This window comes from Scophthalmus maximus, chromosome 10 (genome assembly GCF_022379125.1).
Source record: "Scophthalmus maximus strain ysfricsl-2021 chromosome 10, ASM2237912v1, whole genome shotgun sequence".
NCBI lineage: Eukaryota > Metazoa > Chordata > Actinopteri > Pleuronectiformes > Scophthalmidae > Scophthalmus > Scophthalmus maximus.
The window spans coordinates 16,301,307-16,319,633 of NC_061524.1; the positions used below are offsets into that span (position 1 = coordinate 16,301,307).

General features: G+C 42.7%; 2 protein-coding genes across 2 annotated transcripts; both read left to right on the forward strand.

Annotated features, from left to right (window-relative positions):
• The first annotated feature begins 1,158 nt into the window (after positions 1–1,158).
• eif4ebp2 (eukaryotic translation initiation factor 4E binding protein 2) lies at positions 1,159–4,977 on the forward strand. The gene is made up of 3 exons (XM_035605333.2): positions 1,159–1,485; positions 2,579–2,758; positions 2,869–4,977. Exons 1-3 carry the CDS (start codon positions 1,353–1,355, stop codon positions 2,898–2,900), a joined length of 345 nt encoding a protein of 114 aa, XP_035461226.1. The 5' UTR covers positions 1,159–1,352; the 3' UTR covers positions 2,901–4,977.
• A 1,514-nt stretch (positions 4,978–6,491) lies between these two features.
• On the forward strand, positions 6,492–11,283 carry rps24 (ribosomal protein S24). Its single transcript, XM_035606590.2, has 5 exons — positions 6,492–6,604; positions 7,328–7,393; positions 7,484–7,693; positions 8,663–8,776; positions 10,555–11,283. Exons 1-5 carry the CDS (start codon positions 6,602–6,604, stop codon positions 10,555–10,557), a joined length of 396 nt encoding a protein of 131 aa, XP_035462483.1. The 5' UTR covers positions 6,492–6,601; the 3' UTR covers positions 10,558–11,283.
• Positions 11,284–18,327: the final 7,044 nt, after the last annotated feature.

Below are 18,327 nucleotides of genomic sequence, written 5' to 3' on the forward strand. Positions count from 1 at the left end.
AAGTGCATGATAATTACACAACATGGGGCTGACTGGGCCACTGTCCCCGGAAAAAATAATAACTAAGAAAGGAAGGAGAAGGAAGAACTTGACGGTTTTCGACACTGGAGCCAAAGAACAACATCAACTACTCACAAAACGTCATGAACGCATAACACCACCCAGATTGGCTCACTGAAGAGCCCAGCTGTTGAGCCACTCGATGTATTACTTATATAAGCCATTAGGTGGCGCATTGGATTTGCACTACAGACCCACGAGGGATGAGAATCAGGTGATAAGAACTACTATAAAACATTACACTCTGAATTTCCCATCATCACAGCCCCATTGCAATCCAGGCCTTTCTAACATCCCGACTTAATTTTAATAGTTTTTCAGTTTTTATATTAAGTTGTGTAGGTTCTATATTCTTGCAGTTTTCAGCTCGTCATGTAAAAACGCCAACCAAACTATGTTAAAATCAACATACTGGGCAACAATACTGTTTATACTGTTAATCTCCCAGTGGTTTGTAGAAATGCGGCTCTTTGTGAGTGGGGTTTTGTTTTCCTGCAGGAGGAATCCAAAGCCCATAACTGTCTCTAAATTGCCATGGTATTGATGGTGAGAAAGTATGCTATTTTTTTAATTAATCATAAGAAGAGGGAGTCACATATACCTGGAAAATGTCTGCAATGTGTTCTTTACTACCTCAAATTCACAAAGTTTGTATCTTCTCTCAGGCCTGAAATTGTTGAAACACGACCATGCTGTTTAGTAACTACATTTAAATTATGAAAGGCATGATCAAAAAGTAGACATTTCTTTTGTCAGTTCAAAGTTTCTCAGATTCAATGTAATTTGAAGAGATTCAGGAATGATTATTATTTAAATGGATACCTATGTGTGACATTTACAACAACAAAGAAATAAACTGTACTTATGAACATGAAGATGAACTGCTGAAGAGTCTGTCGGGTTCCTGTTTTCATATTATATATTTGACCGTCACCCAAAATAATTGCAAGGTTTGTTTTGTTTGCAATATGTTCCTTAAATTGCTTCTAAGACACACTAGTCAGTGTGCATTCATAATATCATTGTTTGTTTTTATAAATACAGGGCAGGCTGGCCGGCCGTGACGCAGCGCCACTCTGACGTCATATCCGGCCGTGGCCTGTCCGCGCTTCCTGCCTTGCTGCTGAGGGAGGGGACGGTGCTGACGGCTGGTAGGACGAGAGGAGAAAGAAAGCTTTCGGGAAGAGAAAAGAGACAGAGAGGGGAACGGCCCGGGTTTCCACCGTCCGTTGGGAAATTTAACAGCCTGGTTTTCTGTAACAGCAGGATTTGTCACCGAATCGGCGCTGAAAATGTCGACCAGTCGTCAGCTTAGTGAGAGCAGGGCCATCCCGACCAGGACGGTGTTGATCAACGACACAACGCAGCTACCTCATGACTATTGTACCACCCCTGGAGGCACTTTATTCTCTACCACTCCCGGAGGTAAGGGGAGACCCCGTCCGCTGAACGCGTTTTTGAAAACAAAATGGAGGAGAACAGTCTTTTTTTGTGGTGTTTGTGTGGCCTCGGTTGCCTTATCATCCCGTTCAAAACAAAAACAAAGCTAGGCCCCGCCCCCCTGTCTCAGGCTGTGTTTTGATTGGCTGATTTGCAGCGCAGAGATTCTGATGAATGCATTGCTGTCTCATTTGTTTATTTGATCAAAAAATGTGAACTTTGACATCATGGCACCAACTCTGCATCATATTGTTTTGCAGCACAGCTAGATTGCAATGTAGGATTTATTGCAGTTTATATCAGACCCTTCCAAAGTAAATCCAGCAAGGAGTGTGTCCCTGAGGACACTGTACATTTTAACTGGAAAATCATCATTCAGTCATCAATTATCTGATTGATTGCTTTTCCTTTTAGAATCTAACATTATAATTTGGAATCAATCAATAAAAACAGAGAGAACTGTGACACTAGCAAGGCCGTCAAAATTGACGTTAACCCGTTGTACTCAGAAAGCAAACAACACGTACAGTACAGTACCAACAGAGGAAAACTCACAGAGCTCCTTAATCCAACTTGTCAGTCAAAACCAAACTATGACACTCTTGCTCTCTCTGTCAGTTTTTCAGGATTACCTTGTATTTTGTGTGTACGTATAAACACTGTAAGCTTTGAGCCATGTTTTACTTTTTGCGCAATAGAACCAAATGGACCAAATTGAATCAGTTTACACTTTGTACGTTTCTCTGCTTCCTAAGGAGGGCATGACTGAAAACATTCGGGAACCACTGACTTAGAGCAAGTACTGTCACACTGGCAGGCTCTTGTTCCTGATGGTTCACATTCAGCTTGTTCACTTTAGTGTCGTTGCCCTATTTGGGTCGGAAAGTTGATTTCTAGCTCAACTGGGGTTCAACTTTTCATTGTCCGAGGCCAGAATTTGACTAATAATGATCATTGTAAGAAAGGAAGGTGTTTGCAGAAAGGCTGGATGAAGGGCAGTTTTGGTAGCACCCAAGTAGATGTCTCTTTCTTCAGGAGGAGCATAAATAATTGAAACTTGACGCGTGTCCTATTGCAGGAACCCGGATCATCTATGACCGCAAGTTCCTACTGGACAGGCGCAACTCTCCCATTGCCCAGACTCCACCAGCTCGTCTGCCTGTCATCCCCGGAGTGACCAGCCAAAATGTCCTGCGTGAGAACCAGAAGAATGAAGCCAACAACCATGTCAACAACCACGATGGCAAGCCTGCAACCGGTAAGATCGTCTCTGCTCAGACATGTCACAAATACACCCTGTATTGTTTGTATATAAAACCTCCTAGGCCAGCCTGTTCCTCTCACACCTTTTTTTTTTTTTCTTTCAAGGTGATGATGCTCAGTTTGAAATGGATATCTAACTGACGGAACCACACCAGCGAAAGCAAATGACCTGGCACCGCAAGTGCCAGTGGCTTGGCTTGTAGAAACCAATGTTGTGAGCCCTCATGGCAGCCATCTTCTTTAGCTCTCTGTCTCACTGCTGGATGTGATGTGTGTAAACCACGGGGAGTCAGTACATCATACATACGGGTACAGTGTGGCCAACTCTGGAAGCTAGGTTTATTTGAATAGATTTCCACGGTTACCAGTTGCTGTACAAATCCACAACCACACAACAAGGCGAATGAATAATGTGTACCCATACACACAGTCCACTTAGTAGACTGCAGTGCTCATTTGAGTCAGGATCATCAACAGAGCACACTGTAAAACTGATAAAATTCCAAGTTAATTGGGGGAGGAAGGGGTCATTTTTTAGACCTGGCCGTATATCAGTCAAAAGCTAGATGTTAATCACAGGCTTTGGTTCTGAAGGCCGTTGTACGTATGGTATTTAAGTGATCTTTTTTTTCTGTTTGGTTTTTTGGAACTACTTGAAGAGGTCCACAATCTGTCAGCGGTTGTTTGGTCAGTTTAGTTTGTCCCCTGATGGTCTGTAAAGGGATGCTGTGTTGTTTTTATTTTCCCGATTAGGTGATGATTTCATGCCATTCCAAGATTTTAGCTTTCATTACCAACACAGGCCTGGGTGAGTTTCCAATTTTTTCTGGGGGAAAACATTTTTAAAACTGAATCCTAGATTGTGATTTCATTGTTTTGTCCATCATATAAAGATTGTATTTGCCACTATTAGATAAAGCAAATTGTAAATTCGGCAACTGTAAACAAGCTTTTCGTTAAACTTAAATTTCAGTGTAGTATGAAGATATCAAGCCACTTGGGTCATCACTATTGTGAGCTTGCTATAAATTTTATTTACACATTTCTCTCCTGCCAAGAAAAGTGAATACACCTTAAAACCTTCTTTGACTTTGTTGGCAAGGGCTTTGTGTCCATTTCCTCTTTATCATTCATCACCTGATGAATCTCAGAGAGGAGGTGATACCTTGTGTTTCTGAATATTCATTCCACTAAAACATTTAGAACAATTTGAATGTGTTAAAAAATCGCAGTGTTAATTTTTTGGGTGGTGAAATACAACAAGATCTTTGAAAAACTTGAAATAATCCTGATGTTTTATATGCATTTTATTTTTTTAATATGATTGGTTAGTATTGAGGGTATTAGTTTGGGAATTGGTGCCGTCAAGCCTTTGGATTTGTTCAACAGAAAGACACTGTTTGAATCAGGCTTGATCGATGCTTGTCCCTTAATCTACAAATCTGTCCCCCAGTGTCCTTTTCGTTACCTATTGCTTTTCTCGTGTCACGTCTGCCCACGCCTTATTTGACATGAAAATGCAGTAACTAAACCTAGGTTCCTTGTCATCAATTTGTACTTTCCAACAGATGTTTATTTTTTCACTGTAACATGGAACAGGTAACATTGTACTTAGCACTTGAGAAAAACAAATAGGTTTACAGTTGTTGTTTTTTTCCCTTCCTCATGCAGCTGTGAAGTTTGAACATTTTGGGATTCTGAAGTTCAGATGTGATATGGTTAAAAGAGCACCACATGCTCATGTCATCAAAGTCCTAACAATTCTGAACTTGGCAAATAAATCACCTTCAATTTAGTCTTTTTCATATAAAATTCATTATTTCACTCGAGTTAGTTTCTCTGTGTGACTGGAACCATCTTATGTCTGACATGATATCTATCAAAGGTTTAATTTCTTTGATTACTTATTGGCCTTCTAATTATCTCTGGCCTTGTTTGGTGACAAGTACATTGAGGGGTTGCTTGAACCCAATTTGCATTGCACATTTTTTGGCGATAAAATCTTTATATGACAGCATCGTAATTCATATTACAGATTTCCATTAAATCCGTTTGGTTTGACAATGAGGGCTTAACATTGTGTTGAAAGAGATGTGAAACAAAGTTACTGTAACCATCTGTTCTGATCTTAAACAACTTTTATTTTAATTGAACTTCAATGGCAACGAACGCCGTTGCTGCAAGATCAATAAAGTACCGTAACAAAGAAATCGAGAGGCTGTGGCATTGTCTCTGTTTTGTGTATTTGTGTACTTCTATTGACAGTGACAGAAAAGCAATCATTTAAAATGTCTTTTCTGCGTGCTCACTATATGTTTTTAGCCACAGTGTTCTTTGGTCTCAGTAACACTGACAGATGCTGTGCAGAGTGGAGCTCTCTTTCCACATCAGATTATCACATCACAAGTACTCATTAACAAGCTAAAAATAAAATCTCTTTGTAAGTATCATCTCTTATTTTTACCATTCATTTTCTCATACAGAGGACACACTTTCTTTTTTTCCTTAGGCAACTCAGAGCATCTCTCACAGACTAATGCATGAGTCTTAGGAAATGCTTTCAATGGAGAAGGGTAATGCATGTACTGTAAATGATGAGTGCAGCTGAGTGTGTGACCTACAGTCTTCAATGTAAAAACTGCACAACCCATATGTTTATATTTCTACTTTACTTTTCCTTGTGTTTATATTTCATTATTCCACATATTATTTTGTGTACTTATTTATTACTTTTTACAGATGTTTCCCATTTTTCGCTATCCCATTTACTGCTGCAACATGGCAAATGTCCCATTGTGGGACTAATAAAGGATTATCTTGCCTCATCTTATTTTATCATATGAAGGTGATGGAGGTCATTTCCAAACTGCACATATTGTATCCTGTAATCAATATTTTGAAGAGGAAGAAGTTCATGAAACGGGTGTCTTCTTTGGAGCTGTGCTAATAGGAATTTTATAGATTTCTTTATAGACCACATCTAGTGAAGCCTACATTAATGATGGTGTCCTCCTTCCTATTATAGTTGGTAAAACAATTCCCTCATGCTAATCAAGGAATTTTTTTAACAAACTCTTTTTCATGTGTACTTCCAAGCCAGGACTCCAAATGCAGACTCCAACATATTGAATCAAATTAACACTAAATAGCATGTAAAATCATGTTGTTTATACTCTGCTGCTTGCTTCGTACGTAATTGGAATTTAGGTACATGGTACATAATCATACTACAGAGAGTGGTAGGTGAGTGCAGGAGATAGGGATCAATAGAAGCCCAAGAAGAAGAAAAATCTGCCCATTTATATGCCCACACTAAAATTATTGTATATTTGTGCAATTTATGGTGGGTTTTGTTTTGGGTTTGTTTTTTGCACTTTTTCCATTTTGTCATATGTGTTATTCATCTTATTAGTACTCCAGATATTACCCTGGCTCTTGCAAAACTGATATCATGTGGACGTAAGAGGAACTCAAGCTGGTGTTTGACTTTTTATGTATGTGCAGTACAGTACAGTATATGATTTACCCTCATATTTTATAATCTGTACATCCAGCACGATTAGCCCCGGATGTTACTCCACACTACTTGCGGATCATTCTTCAATTCTTTTTTTTTTTTTACATAAATAAATAATGTTTAATTTCAAATATTTATTTGTTACACTGAACTAATAATAATTGCTTCTGCGGAGACAAAAATAACTCCGTACTCGCAATTTTGACGCTTTTTTCATCAGGCACCGCGAGTGCGTCCCAGGCCAATTCTCTGCAGGCATTAATCCGGCCGCCTGCCGGTCCTTCCTCCTTTTCTACGTCCCTGAGCGAGGCCGACGTAAAGATGGTGAGTCCTGTGGCTAAAATTTCAAGTAAAATCTGTTCACCATCGAGGCCATCCGTCCGTCCGCACACATCTATCGCAGACTTAAGTGCTCACGGAAACCTGCCGGTCGATAAAACGTCAACATTGGCGCGGTGGCAAATTATCTGGAAGGGAAATGAAGCGGCACGATCCAGACGCTACCCTCACAGTTGTCGGTCCTGCTACACACACACACACACACACTCTCGCTTCGTTTACCGTCTCTGGGACGGCGTGTGTGGCTAACGCTCAGGGTGTCTATGACGTTTCCGTCACTGCATAACCTCTTCCATCCACCCAGTTGTTTGAATTTGTTTTTTGTGTTTTCGTAGGCCTTCAATAATGAGTTGGAAGATGAGCATTAGCTTCTTGCCGCTAACGTTAGCACTACACGGTGCCCACCGCCGTGGCCGGGCCCTCGCACCATGCGAACACGCACCTGACGATATGGATGCAGTTGTAAACTTTGTCGAGTTGCTCATTGTTGTTCGAAATGACAAACTGTATTTGGGCTGTGGAGACATTCAAGCTAGCAGGTGAGCTAGGCGTCTAGGCTAGCTATATTGCTGAGAAGCTCATAGGTGATCTGTGTCACAACATGGTAGCTTTTCTTGGAGGGAGGGGGATTGCAGCTACAGTCTATATTTGATTGGACGATTCAAGGAGAATGTGATGGTGAGTGTGATCTTTCCCCTTTTTTCCCAGAATGACACAGTGACAGTCAGGACCCGCAAGTTCATGACGAACCGGCTGCTTCAGAGGAAGCAAATGGTGAGCATCCAAATCCTGTTCCGCCCAAATCCTTGTCTTTCTCAGCATCTTGTCTGGAAAAAAAACCATCCCCTTGGTTTCGCTCCGCAGGTCGTCGACGTCCTGCATCCCGGCAAGGCCACGGTCCCCAAGACTGAAATCAGGGAGAAACTCGCCAAGATGTACAAGACCACCCCCGATGTCGTGTTCGTCTTTGGCTTCAGGACTCAGTTTGGCGGCGGCAAGACCACAGGCTTCGCCATGGTGTACGACTCCCTAGACTATGCGAAGAAGAACGAGCCCAAGCACAGGCTGGCAAGGGTGAGTTCTGAACCCCTTGGCGAAACCGGCGTCTTTAGAGCGATGTTTCGATAAGTGAATCCACAAGGGTGTGGAGTCAGGAGCGACTGGACGAGGTCGTGGTTTCTTGAAGATGTTTCACCTCTCATCACTTCACCTGCAAAGTTGTGGTGAATCCCAGCTATTTGATAGTTAACCAACAATATTTTTTATATTGTCCATTACAATTAGAAGAGATTTTATTCAATGTGTTTTTTAATTGGCTGAAGGCGACCTACTTTCACCCATTTTTATAAATTGTGAAGTATTAAATTCTAGACTTTTAATGCAGTACTCTTCCCACAGTGTTGTTAGCTACTGTGGCATCCACATTTGACATGTACATCAGGTAGCTTGCAGGAAGCAGCAGAGCAGCACTTGATAGTTATCAGTGTTGTTTGACAGGTACGGGTGAAAGTTGGGAAAGTGTGAGAAGTAACACAGTGAAATGCAAGTTGATCAACCGTAATTTCGGTAAACATCAGGCAATATCGAACAGCTATTTAGGAGGCAGCATGAGAAATGTTTTTGTAGTAACAGGATAATGGTGTGGGCGATATAATGATTGATAATGTGATCATTGTGAAAACAAAGTCTGGTGGTTGTTTTAAACGTGCCTGTTTTGGGCTGATTGCTTTTCCTGCCGTCTAATTTACTATGTCAAAGTTATGTCACGTAAACTGACATCATCAGTCACACTTGAGATGGCCCTAGAGACCAGTGTTGCCGTGTAGTATTTATATAGATTACTTTGTCTGTATATTCGACAACCGCTCATCCAAAAACCTTGAGTTAACACAGCACAGTTTCTTTGGATCCTCGGCAACACACCCGTGAGGTTTGAAGTTGATCAGATGTGCCTTGCTGAGAAGGTCGTAACACAGGCTCCCTTTATTATTGGGTGGTTAAGGTTTGTGTCTAACATTAAGCATGTTTACTTGTGTTCCCCAGCATGGACTCTATGAGAAAAAGAAGTCTTCAAGGAAACAGCGCAAGGAACGCAAGAACAGAATGAAGAAAGTACGAGGCATCAAGAAGGCCAGTGTGGGTGCTGCTGGCAAAAAGGTAATGTTATTGTTTCACATAATTCTTGCCAACCAACTGTCACTGACCACATTTGTAGTCTCGCAAAACTCTAAAGGGGCTTTGTTTAAGTTTTTGCTATTGCTACACAGCCAACGTCAGCATTAACAGCTGCTTTCTCAGCTTAGGAGAACGCTTGCGAGTTCAGCACCAAACTAAATTCCTGCCCAGAGCCGTCTCCGTTGTAACTCGCAGTAACGCTCTCACTCTTTCTATCGCTGCATCTACTGAGGTTAACATAACCAGCTAGCCCCAGGTCAGCCGGCCCACCGCATCAGCGTTAACGTCCAGTCTGCCCCGAAGCTCTGCTCACAGGGCATATTATAATCTTGTAAACAGCTGATGCTCCTGTCAAGTGATCACCACCACCCGCTCCCAACAAGAAAACGTTGGCGGGGAAAACTTACATTTAGCATCTATAACATAATCATTCCTGTGATAATCAGCTGTAGGGGAATATGACTTGTTTCTTAATCAAAGACTACAGAGAAGCCTAAGAATACATTGTTTAGAGTACTTGACTATTTCTTGATTTTCATTACACACCTATTCTTTCCCCACCCTGCAAATCTTTGTATTTCACAATGTTTCCTGTTTTAATTTCCTTTGTCATCTTTCCAACCGTATCAAATGTTCTTCTGGAACTGCAGAAGGTAAAAGTTCATATATGGACTAACTGAGTTGTGCAGAGAACCCAGGAGTAATAGATGACTAGTTCCTATTCCTCAATTTACACCCTCACCTATAATCAGAGAGCCAAATACTTACTGCTTTTCCCCTCAGATGTACATGATGCATCCAATATAAACTGTGACACACTGGTTAACATTTAACTGGGATATTACTACTACTCCTGATACTAACTAGTATTACTAGTGTTCTACACCTCGTGTTAATGACAGTGTAAGGAGATCCTTTAGCCGATCCTTTAGTACGATCCTTTAGTACGTGTCTTAAATCCAGCTGCTCTGTTCAATCTCATCCTACAATCCGTCTGTTGGCATAACTGGCTTGTAAATATATTGATGCTGTCCAGCCATGTCGACCAAGGTTTAATGGGCTTAGTTCTGAATGTGGCACATATGCTGTCTAGTTATAAAATTAATTCAGAGATCTTTTCTATTCCATGCTTCAGCATGTTAACATTTTTTATTTTTGCTCTTCATTTTGCTTCCCATGGATTTGTTTTGCAGAAATGAGGGGTCAGTGTGCAGGTATAGAAGCAGCATGGTGTGCCATTGCGTTGCACATCAGAAACTGATAGACCTGAGCTGTGCCATGCATGTCACACCTGACTTACTTCCCCTGCAGTTTTCCTTCAGTGTTCTTCCCTCTCCCAAGTTGCGTCATTCTTTTCCCTTCAACCCCTCTACCCCGTCCTCTGTACCTCTGTCTCTGTTAACTGGCTTCCTTTAACACAGACAAGTGCTTTGGCTCTGAACTGTAGTTTCTAGATGCAGAACTTGAGTGTAGCATGTGGATAATAGTGTGTTAACTGAGTTTGGGACGGCTGAACTAAAGCAGTGATGTGTGAATTCCTCAGTAAAACCTTTTTATTAAAGTCATACCGGTGTGTTTTTGTTTTTGACATATATATAAACATTTCAACTGTTAAACTAAAAATGTTTCTCACCTATTTGCGATTTAACACGTCTCTCATTTTGCCATTTTTAACACTAAATTACTCGCATGTTGAGTGTTTTTTTGTTGATGAATTCGAATCCATCCTTGTAGTAATTTTGCTCTTTTCTCCCCCACAGTGAGCCCGGACAGCCAGGGAGGGTCTTTGTGCTCGACATGTTCTTGTATATTGTCATCAAATAAAAATTTGGAAAAAATTGAAAAAAAAAAAAAAAAGGCTCTATGGTGAATTCATTTGAACAACTGCCCTGTGGCTGAGCTCGGCTCATGTTTTTAGACCATGACTGTAAAACCACCGGAGATGTTTTGGCATTTCTGTAAAAATCTGAATACCTTTTTGTGTTCACACCAGACAGTTTTCATCAGTTTTCATTTTCATTTATATATTAGATTTCTTAGATTTCTACAGGGATACTGTAGTACCCAGTACAATACATAACTTGAAAGGAATATGGTTTTGATTCATATTTAATTACAGTTACTAGAAGTTCAAACTTCAACTCTGATACTGACATCTAGTGGTTTTGCAGTGACATTACTTTACAGCAGTGAATGGTTGAAGTGTCATTTAGTAGCTTTAATGTTATTTGAATGTGGTTTGTTAGTGTCAACAGTAATGATGGCTTAAATTTATTTTCCCAATTTTTTTTCTAAGACAGAACATACCACAGTGAGGGCCATTTTCTCTAATGTATTTTAATGTCTTCACTTATTTTGCAAATGCACTAGTTTTACAGTATTTTGAATTCATTGGTTTATTAGTATTTATGTCGGATAAAGTATTCACCACAAATCCCCTGTTGAATGAATTGTACTAATATGCAGATAAACCTGTGTGAGCGCGCGTGCGTACTTTTGCCTTTTTCCCGTTTATAAACACCATTTGGAACAGAGTAGATATCCCACTTTGCAGCGTGACCTTTTCAGATAATTTGCATAGAAATACCCTGAGTGTGTGTAAATGAAGTGATTAAAATGCCAGGAAATGGTCTGTCCTCGGGGTAACCCCCCCCACACACACACCCCAATCCCATGCCTGCCTCCCAGTGTTAAATTGATATCAACATTTCCTCATGTAGTGGCTGCAGGAGCAGTAACCACATCTGCGCCTTTGCAGATTTTTTGGGGTTTGGTTTCAGAGCAGGACAAATGTCTTTCCTATAATAATCAAAACACGAGAGCAAAGATGTTAATATTACAGTAATGTTATTAATAATGAACAATACACCAGCAAAAATACCTGCATTCACCGCTACAATGTTAAAAACAACAACTCTAAACCGCGAATGACCGTCACTTTCATTCAGGCGCTTCCTGGGATCATTCAGTTTTATGTGAAACACACATGACACAAAAAATGATATTCAACCCTGCAGTTTTGACACATTTTCATGCCTTTTCAAACTTTTGAATATAGGCCACACGTTTCTCCGCCAGTCCTCTGTGCCTACACCACCAGGAGAGAAAGAAAAAAAAAAAGGAACGGTAACAGCTTGGAGGCAATTCCATTGACACATTTTTGTGTCGTGGGCTATTCTTTCCCTGTAGAAAGGCACTTATATGCGTGTGACGGTATATATACAGCATCCCCCATGGGCTTATTGCTTCAATCGATGCTCCCCAGCGAAGATTAAAGCAGAGGCACTTCATCAAGATAATTCAAAGTCCGCCGCAACAGAAATGGGAGTCACTGTATCGGGACCTCATTCATTAAGAGGACAGCAGACGACGGCATTTTCCTACAGACAACAGGGGACATTTAACATGTTGGCGCCCAAACGACAGGATCCTAAACTCCCAATATGACCCAGAAAGAAAGAAAAAGCAGGCGGTTTCATTTATCTCTGCTCACAATTGTGTTGTTGTTGTTGTGCCACTGTAGAGGATGAGAGTGGGTTGGTGACTGTCGTCGTGCATAGACGTGGAGCAGAGAAAAGGGTGGAGGGGACAGACGAGGGGAACGAGGCAGTGGGGCTGTCCCGCGGCGCAGCGGTGCTCTACTGGTGTGTGTGGTTGTGGGAGGTTTGACATAAGTGGAGCTTTCAACCCGGGGACTGGTAACAGATGGTGTTGGGGAAATTAAGCTCCTCTCTCGCCACAGCACTGTCGGCCCGTCCCAGGAGTCCCTGCCTCTCTGTCTTTGTCTCTCTCTACTTGCAGCCCCTGTTTTTCAGTGTCTCTCTCTCCCATCCCCCCCCCCCCCCACCCCCATCTTCTCGTACCTTCCTTTTGTTTCAGTTGTTGGATGAAACATCATGAATCCCCCCTGTGTGTTTGTGCATACGACAGGAAAGCAGGGTGACATCACATCAGAAGGATGGTGAGCAGCAGGGGAAAATGCAACAAGCGAGACTTTATTGAAAGAGAAAACGGGAAGATACAGAGTAAAGCGAGAGGTCAACAAGGAAGAGAACAGGTTGGTGGTGTGATGAGCGAAATAAGAGAGAAAAAGCGAGTGGACAGTGTTTAGTCGGTGAAGAGCGGCTTCCTGGTTTGTCTGCAGGCACGCCTGCATGGTATCTGCGTCCCAGCATTAGCAGTCTGCAAGGGGCCTGCAGCCCCCCCCCAATACATACCAAATCAAACCAGATAAAGCGCCACGTTCGCCTCTGCTTGTCTTTCGGGGCAGCACAGAGTTGTGTAATGAGATTAGACCTTGTTTTTGCAAGTCGCGTTCATGAAAAACGGTTATGGAGGAACGCGTGTTCGTGCCCTCGCAACAGGTGACATTTTAATGGCCTATTTGCCTCCATGCGGAGATGTGGAGTTGTGGTGTTATACTGAGTAAAATGGGCAGAATTCCTGATGACTCACTGTTTTGTTTGTTTGTATTTTGCCAGCACGTTCATGCCGATACCAATAGACGTCGCAGTCAAACTGTTTTCCATAAAGTGTGTGTGTGTGTGCCAGTCTATTAAGGTGAATCTGAACTGAATATTATGCAGGAATTATATTCCTCTTATACGCGATGTTCTGCTGAATTCGCGCTCGTAGTCGCTGAGCCCTCTGTCGCGTTTGTTTTGCAGTCGCCAGCTCCAGACTGTATGTTTTTCAGTGGCACCGTGAAGATTTTTCCTTTTTCTGCAAAGGGGGCAACTCGGTGCCGTAAAGTGTGGTCATGAATTTCGGGGAACGCTATGCATCTTAATGAGGTGCGTCTCTCTCGTCGGCCTCAGCAGGGAAATCATCACAGCTCATTTCGCAGTCCTGCAGTGTCCTATCAGCGTTGGCAGCCTGCACTAAGTTCACTCCATCTGCCAGTTGCTAGGTGCTGATACATAAAATGATCTGTGCCTCGCTAGCCCCTGTGCACCAGGGAAGTGATTTGCTTCTGAGGACAAACTGTGTTTCGTGAATCCTAATTATCCCCTTTGCATCGCCAGCCTGACACAGTTTTGTGTTTTTTGTGTGTGTCATTTATCCCTCTCTGGAAGTGGCAGACGGAGAAAGAGAACCCCAGCAGAGGCCGTGAGCTACAGCTCTGCCCGAAAACAGACAGGGCCGCGCTGGATACACTGTGAAAGTCGCCAAAATGCAACAAAGGCGTTTCTCCATCAAAAGCGGGTGGGGAGAAAAAATGATACCCGCCGCGCACGTGAAAAATCACTCAATCGTGCGAGGCGCCTTGAACCCGCTCTGTGGCCTTCATTTAGACCGTGAACATGCTGTCTGAGGCTCGGAGCACATCAGACCGAAGGAGAGAGCGTGTCAGCCCACCTGCCCTCCCCACCGAGCCACCTACGTCCTGAGGAATTCAACAACAACAAGATGTGTTGGCACGGGAGGATAGAGTGTAGAGCAGGAAGAAAGGGGAGCGGGGGAACATGGTGGAGGGCTGAAGTGAAGGAGAGAGAGACAGACAGAGAGAGAGAGAAAGGGTTTGGCTGAAGGGGATTTAAAGGAGAGGGAGAATCAGGAGAATGAGAAAGGCCAGCAGATGTGAGTGACAGTATGATGGAATGCTCTGTATGATAACCATGATGTACTCTGTGTGTGTGTGTGTGTGTGTGTGTGTGTGTGTGTGTCCTTGGGTTTTAGAGAAACCATGCTAGATGGATGCTTATCAGGTCTGTGCCAAAATATAGTTCTGTCCTGCACATCTTTTTCCAGGCAGTTATTCACAGTTTATCTATTTCCTTTTTAAAATGTTGAACTGCCCCTTTAATTCAATTGCATGATACCGAAATGCTACAAACAGAGAAAGTGTTTCAACGTCCATAATTGAACCCCACCGCTCTTGCTCCACAAAAGCATAATCCAACCCGTCCCGCAGGAGAACTGCTGCTTTCGCCGGGGCTTTCTGCACCATGCTCACACCGGGATCACACACACACACATTGCCTCCAGAAATCATACGCCCCCCTGCTGCCCGCAGCCTCCAACGCGTGAATATCCGGGCCACCGCACGCCTTGCCGCTGGTCCACATCACACTCCTCTGCCGCCAGGCTTCAGATTACAGGGAACTGAGTTCGGCCGGCCTTACACCCGACGCCTTTCGAGCGATTTCCCTGTCGTGGACAAATTTCCATTGTCGGTATTAAATCATGAGAGTGTTTTCTTCTTGGTTTATGCTTAGCTTAGCTACAGCACTGGCTGTACCTTCTTACAACGTAACTTTGAAGTATCTTCTCACCAAAGTGAATAATTACATTTTCCCAAAGAGTCCAAACTACTGTAAATATCCTGTTCCCGCTCGTGTTAAACTTTGCAGGGGCTTTGGAACGAGGTGTGTGACGATCCAGAGACGAGGGAGGCAGAAAGGAACCATGATAAATTGCATCCCACCGACCTCAATGGTTTGTAACTTATCTTTATCCTAGAGACATTAACTGCATATGGACAAATGTATAGATGCAATTTTACGAGCAGAAATGCTCCCTGGACGACAAGTCTGGTCCCGTTTTCTTCAATCGATGAAAAACATTTTCTGTTGGGGACTTGACGTAGCATCATGCCGCCTCTAAAGTACCAATATGACTGTGGTGCATGGTTTTCCAATAGCGGTTACACACACAAAAAATGTCTCCATCTCATGTGGGTCTACAGTTGTTTGGTAGAGTTCTTTCTATATCATCAGATAATGGTAAAAAAAAAATGTAATAATAATAATGATTTTAGTTATATGGCACCTTTTAGAAGTAGCTTCACAAAAACATACAAATCACAGACAATTAAAATCAGCATTCCAACAATAATAGTTTTCAGGTCACATATCTGTATACATTTTTTCTTTAAAAAGATATAAAAAGACAATATAATGGACTTTGTTCCTTGCGAGGAACGGGACAAGTTTGTCTGTGGACTGTGCACGGGCTCTTTGTCTGTCTGTGTGTGGCGTATGAGTTATTCTGCCATTTTTCAGCCCGCGCACATTCCTCCACTCGTCGCCATTCCTATTCGTATTACCCTCTTCAATCAGCAGCGGAGGAGCGCTGATTAATGGCAACAGTGAGGGCAATCTCCCAGGGATTCATTAGAAGGGACTGGCGTGAATAAAAAAAAAGGGAGATTTGCTCATATCGCCTCTCAGAGCCAATAATATGTTCTGTCGCTGGAGAAATGTATAATTCATGGTGTTGTTAGTAGACTCTCAACATATCCCCCACCCACCCCCCACATACAGTACATGAAGCTCCGTGAAATGAATGAAAAAGTCAAGTTACTCATTATGGTCACGTTAGATCGTAGTTAGAATAATTGATGTTCCCTGTTTCAAGTTTGGGACCCTCGATTTACTCACCAGTCTGTGAATACTTGCCTAGATAATTAAAAGGTCATTATTGCTGTTTGAGTGATTGTCTCAGGATATTATTAAACTAAAACAATATTGTAGTAAATGTGACAGTAATAATCAGCCTACTTTTGTCTAGAGGGGAACCTTCTTTTTTTAAATTTAGACATGTATTAACCCATAGTACTCCTGGGATACGTCTGTGGTTTTTTTATTGCATACTTACATCTGGAGAAAGGCACTACAATATTCTTTTTCTGCAGTAACTTGCTCATTGGGCGTCGTACTAACTGGTGTGTATGAGGTGACCCTACGCCCCCTGGTAGTATGGATGGTGTTCAGCTGTGATGCTGTTATTTATATATTTCTGTGTTGCTGACTCAAAAATAATGAGATGTTGGTGTACTATTTTAGAGTTTTGCTTTTACAGCACAGTGAGCCCCTTTCATTTAATCTGTGCAAGATTACCAACAAGATTTTCATTTATGAAAAATCATTTAGTATTTTTTGGTGTTTGTATTCACAGTGAAATAAATGAAACGTATAAAAGACCAATTCAGAGGACTAACAAGCAGTGCTTAACACCGCGAGGCAAAGACAACATCATCTCTCCAATGTGCATTAAAGGGCAATAGGTCAAAGATTCCTGAAAAATATTGCTTGGCTTGCAAGCTGACATCCCCATGGAGCGAACCATCCGCACTAGACCAAACCCATCTCCCGCTGAATCTCTCCGGTGCTCCCATCCACCATATTATCTCGGATTGATTCCTATCAAACATTACCCCTGCAAATGTGGATGAGCGCGGGCCATCAGGCGCGTGTCATTACAGCCGCTCATTTGCGAGGCGTGAGACGATCAGATGTGACAGGGGCGGAATTAGCTTTGTGTTGGCTCTCCGTCACTCTCATCCTAAACCGCTGCTGGGGGGGCGGGCGGGCATGATTAAACGGATATATAATACCACCCTGCACATTAAAAGGCGCAGCGCCCCGCTTTTCCTTCCCGCCCGTACTGTACGGCACACAAAAGGCCCGTCGCCATGGCGGCTCCTCTGTAGCGCGTGATGCTGTGAAGGGAAGCCTCCCCTATTCCTACAGGCTTTCTTCTTCAAGGTGATTGCTGATCTGAGAGATATTATGGATGAAAGCATCCAGGTGGAAAGCCAATCATATAGAGATTCCCCCCCCCCCCCGTATTGCTTTTTCATTATAGTGCACCTACATGAAATGGATGTAGCAGCCGGTGTAACCGAGCCGAGGCCATGTTGCTTTACACCGGCTCTATAGTGGTATCTTTTCGCACTGAGCAGCCTGCTGTCTTATTGAGCAGTGTTAAAAATCAATAGGCTCTGACCTTACCGGTGTCAGTGGCTGTGCTCCAGACCCCATCAGAGCCCAGTACGCCCTCCACTGTCTCAGTGGAGACACCAGTCGACTACTAAAGCCACTGGTCAACACCGTGGGCGGCGGCAGTTGAGTGCTCGTGGGCGATGCGACTCTAGTCGATATCACAGCAGTTTAATTTTGTAAAAAAACATCGGTGTTGGCATATTAACACACGGCATATTGCTTTCTCCGGCTGCATTGCAACATTTCAACATTTGAAGTTTAATGTGTATACATAGAACTGTCTGCCTTTGTTGCGTTGCACGTCATGCTCACAGCATGGCCCTCGGCATCGCGATCTCCGACTGAGAGTCTACCGCCAGTGAGCACTAGACCCACAAATCTATTTTCATACGCTAGAGTCATTGACAACTCCAACTAAGGAGTCATCCGTGATTGAATATTGCTGTGCTAATGATATGTCAATTTAAATCTTTTACATAATACTTGTGAAATAATGTGAAATAGATGACGAAACGGAAATGGATGACGAAACAGAAATGGATGACGAAACATCCATTTTTACTGATTTGAATAGGTTGCCCGTCGCAACACCACAACTCCAGGTGTTCCCGTGTTCACTGTAGAGCCAGGTGAAAAATGGGTCAGCTGCTGTGCAATCGCATAAGGAAAGTTGCACCTCAGAAAGGCCCGTGTCAGTATACTCCACGTTGTGTGGATGGATTAGGCTACGTGTCGAGAAGCCCATTAATAATTGAGAGGAACCCAGAATATAAGCTGCTCCCTGTTGTGCAGTCAACTGTGCTGGCA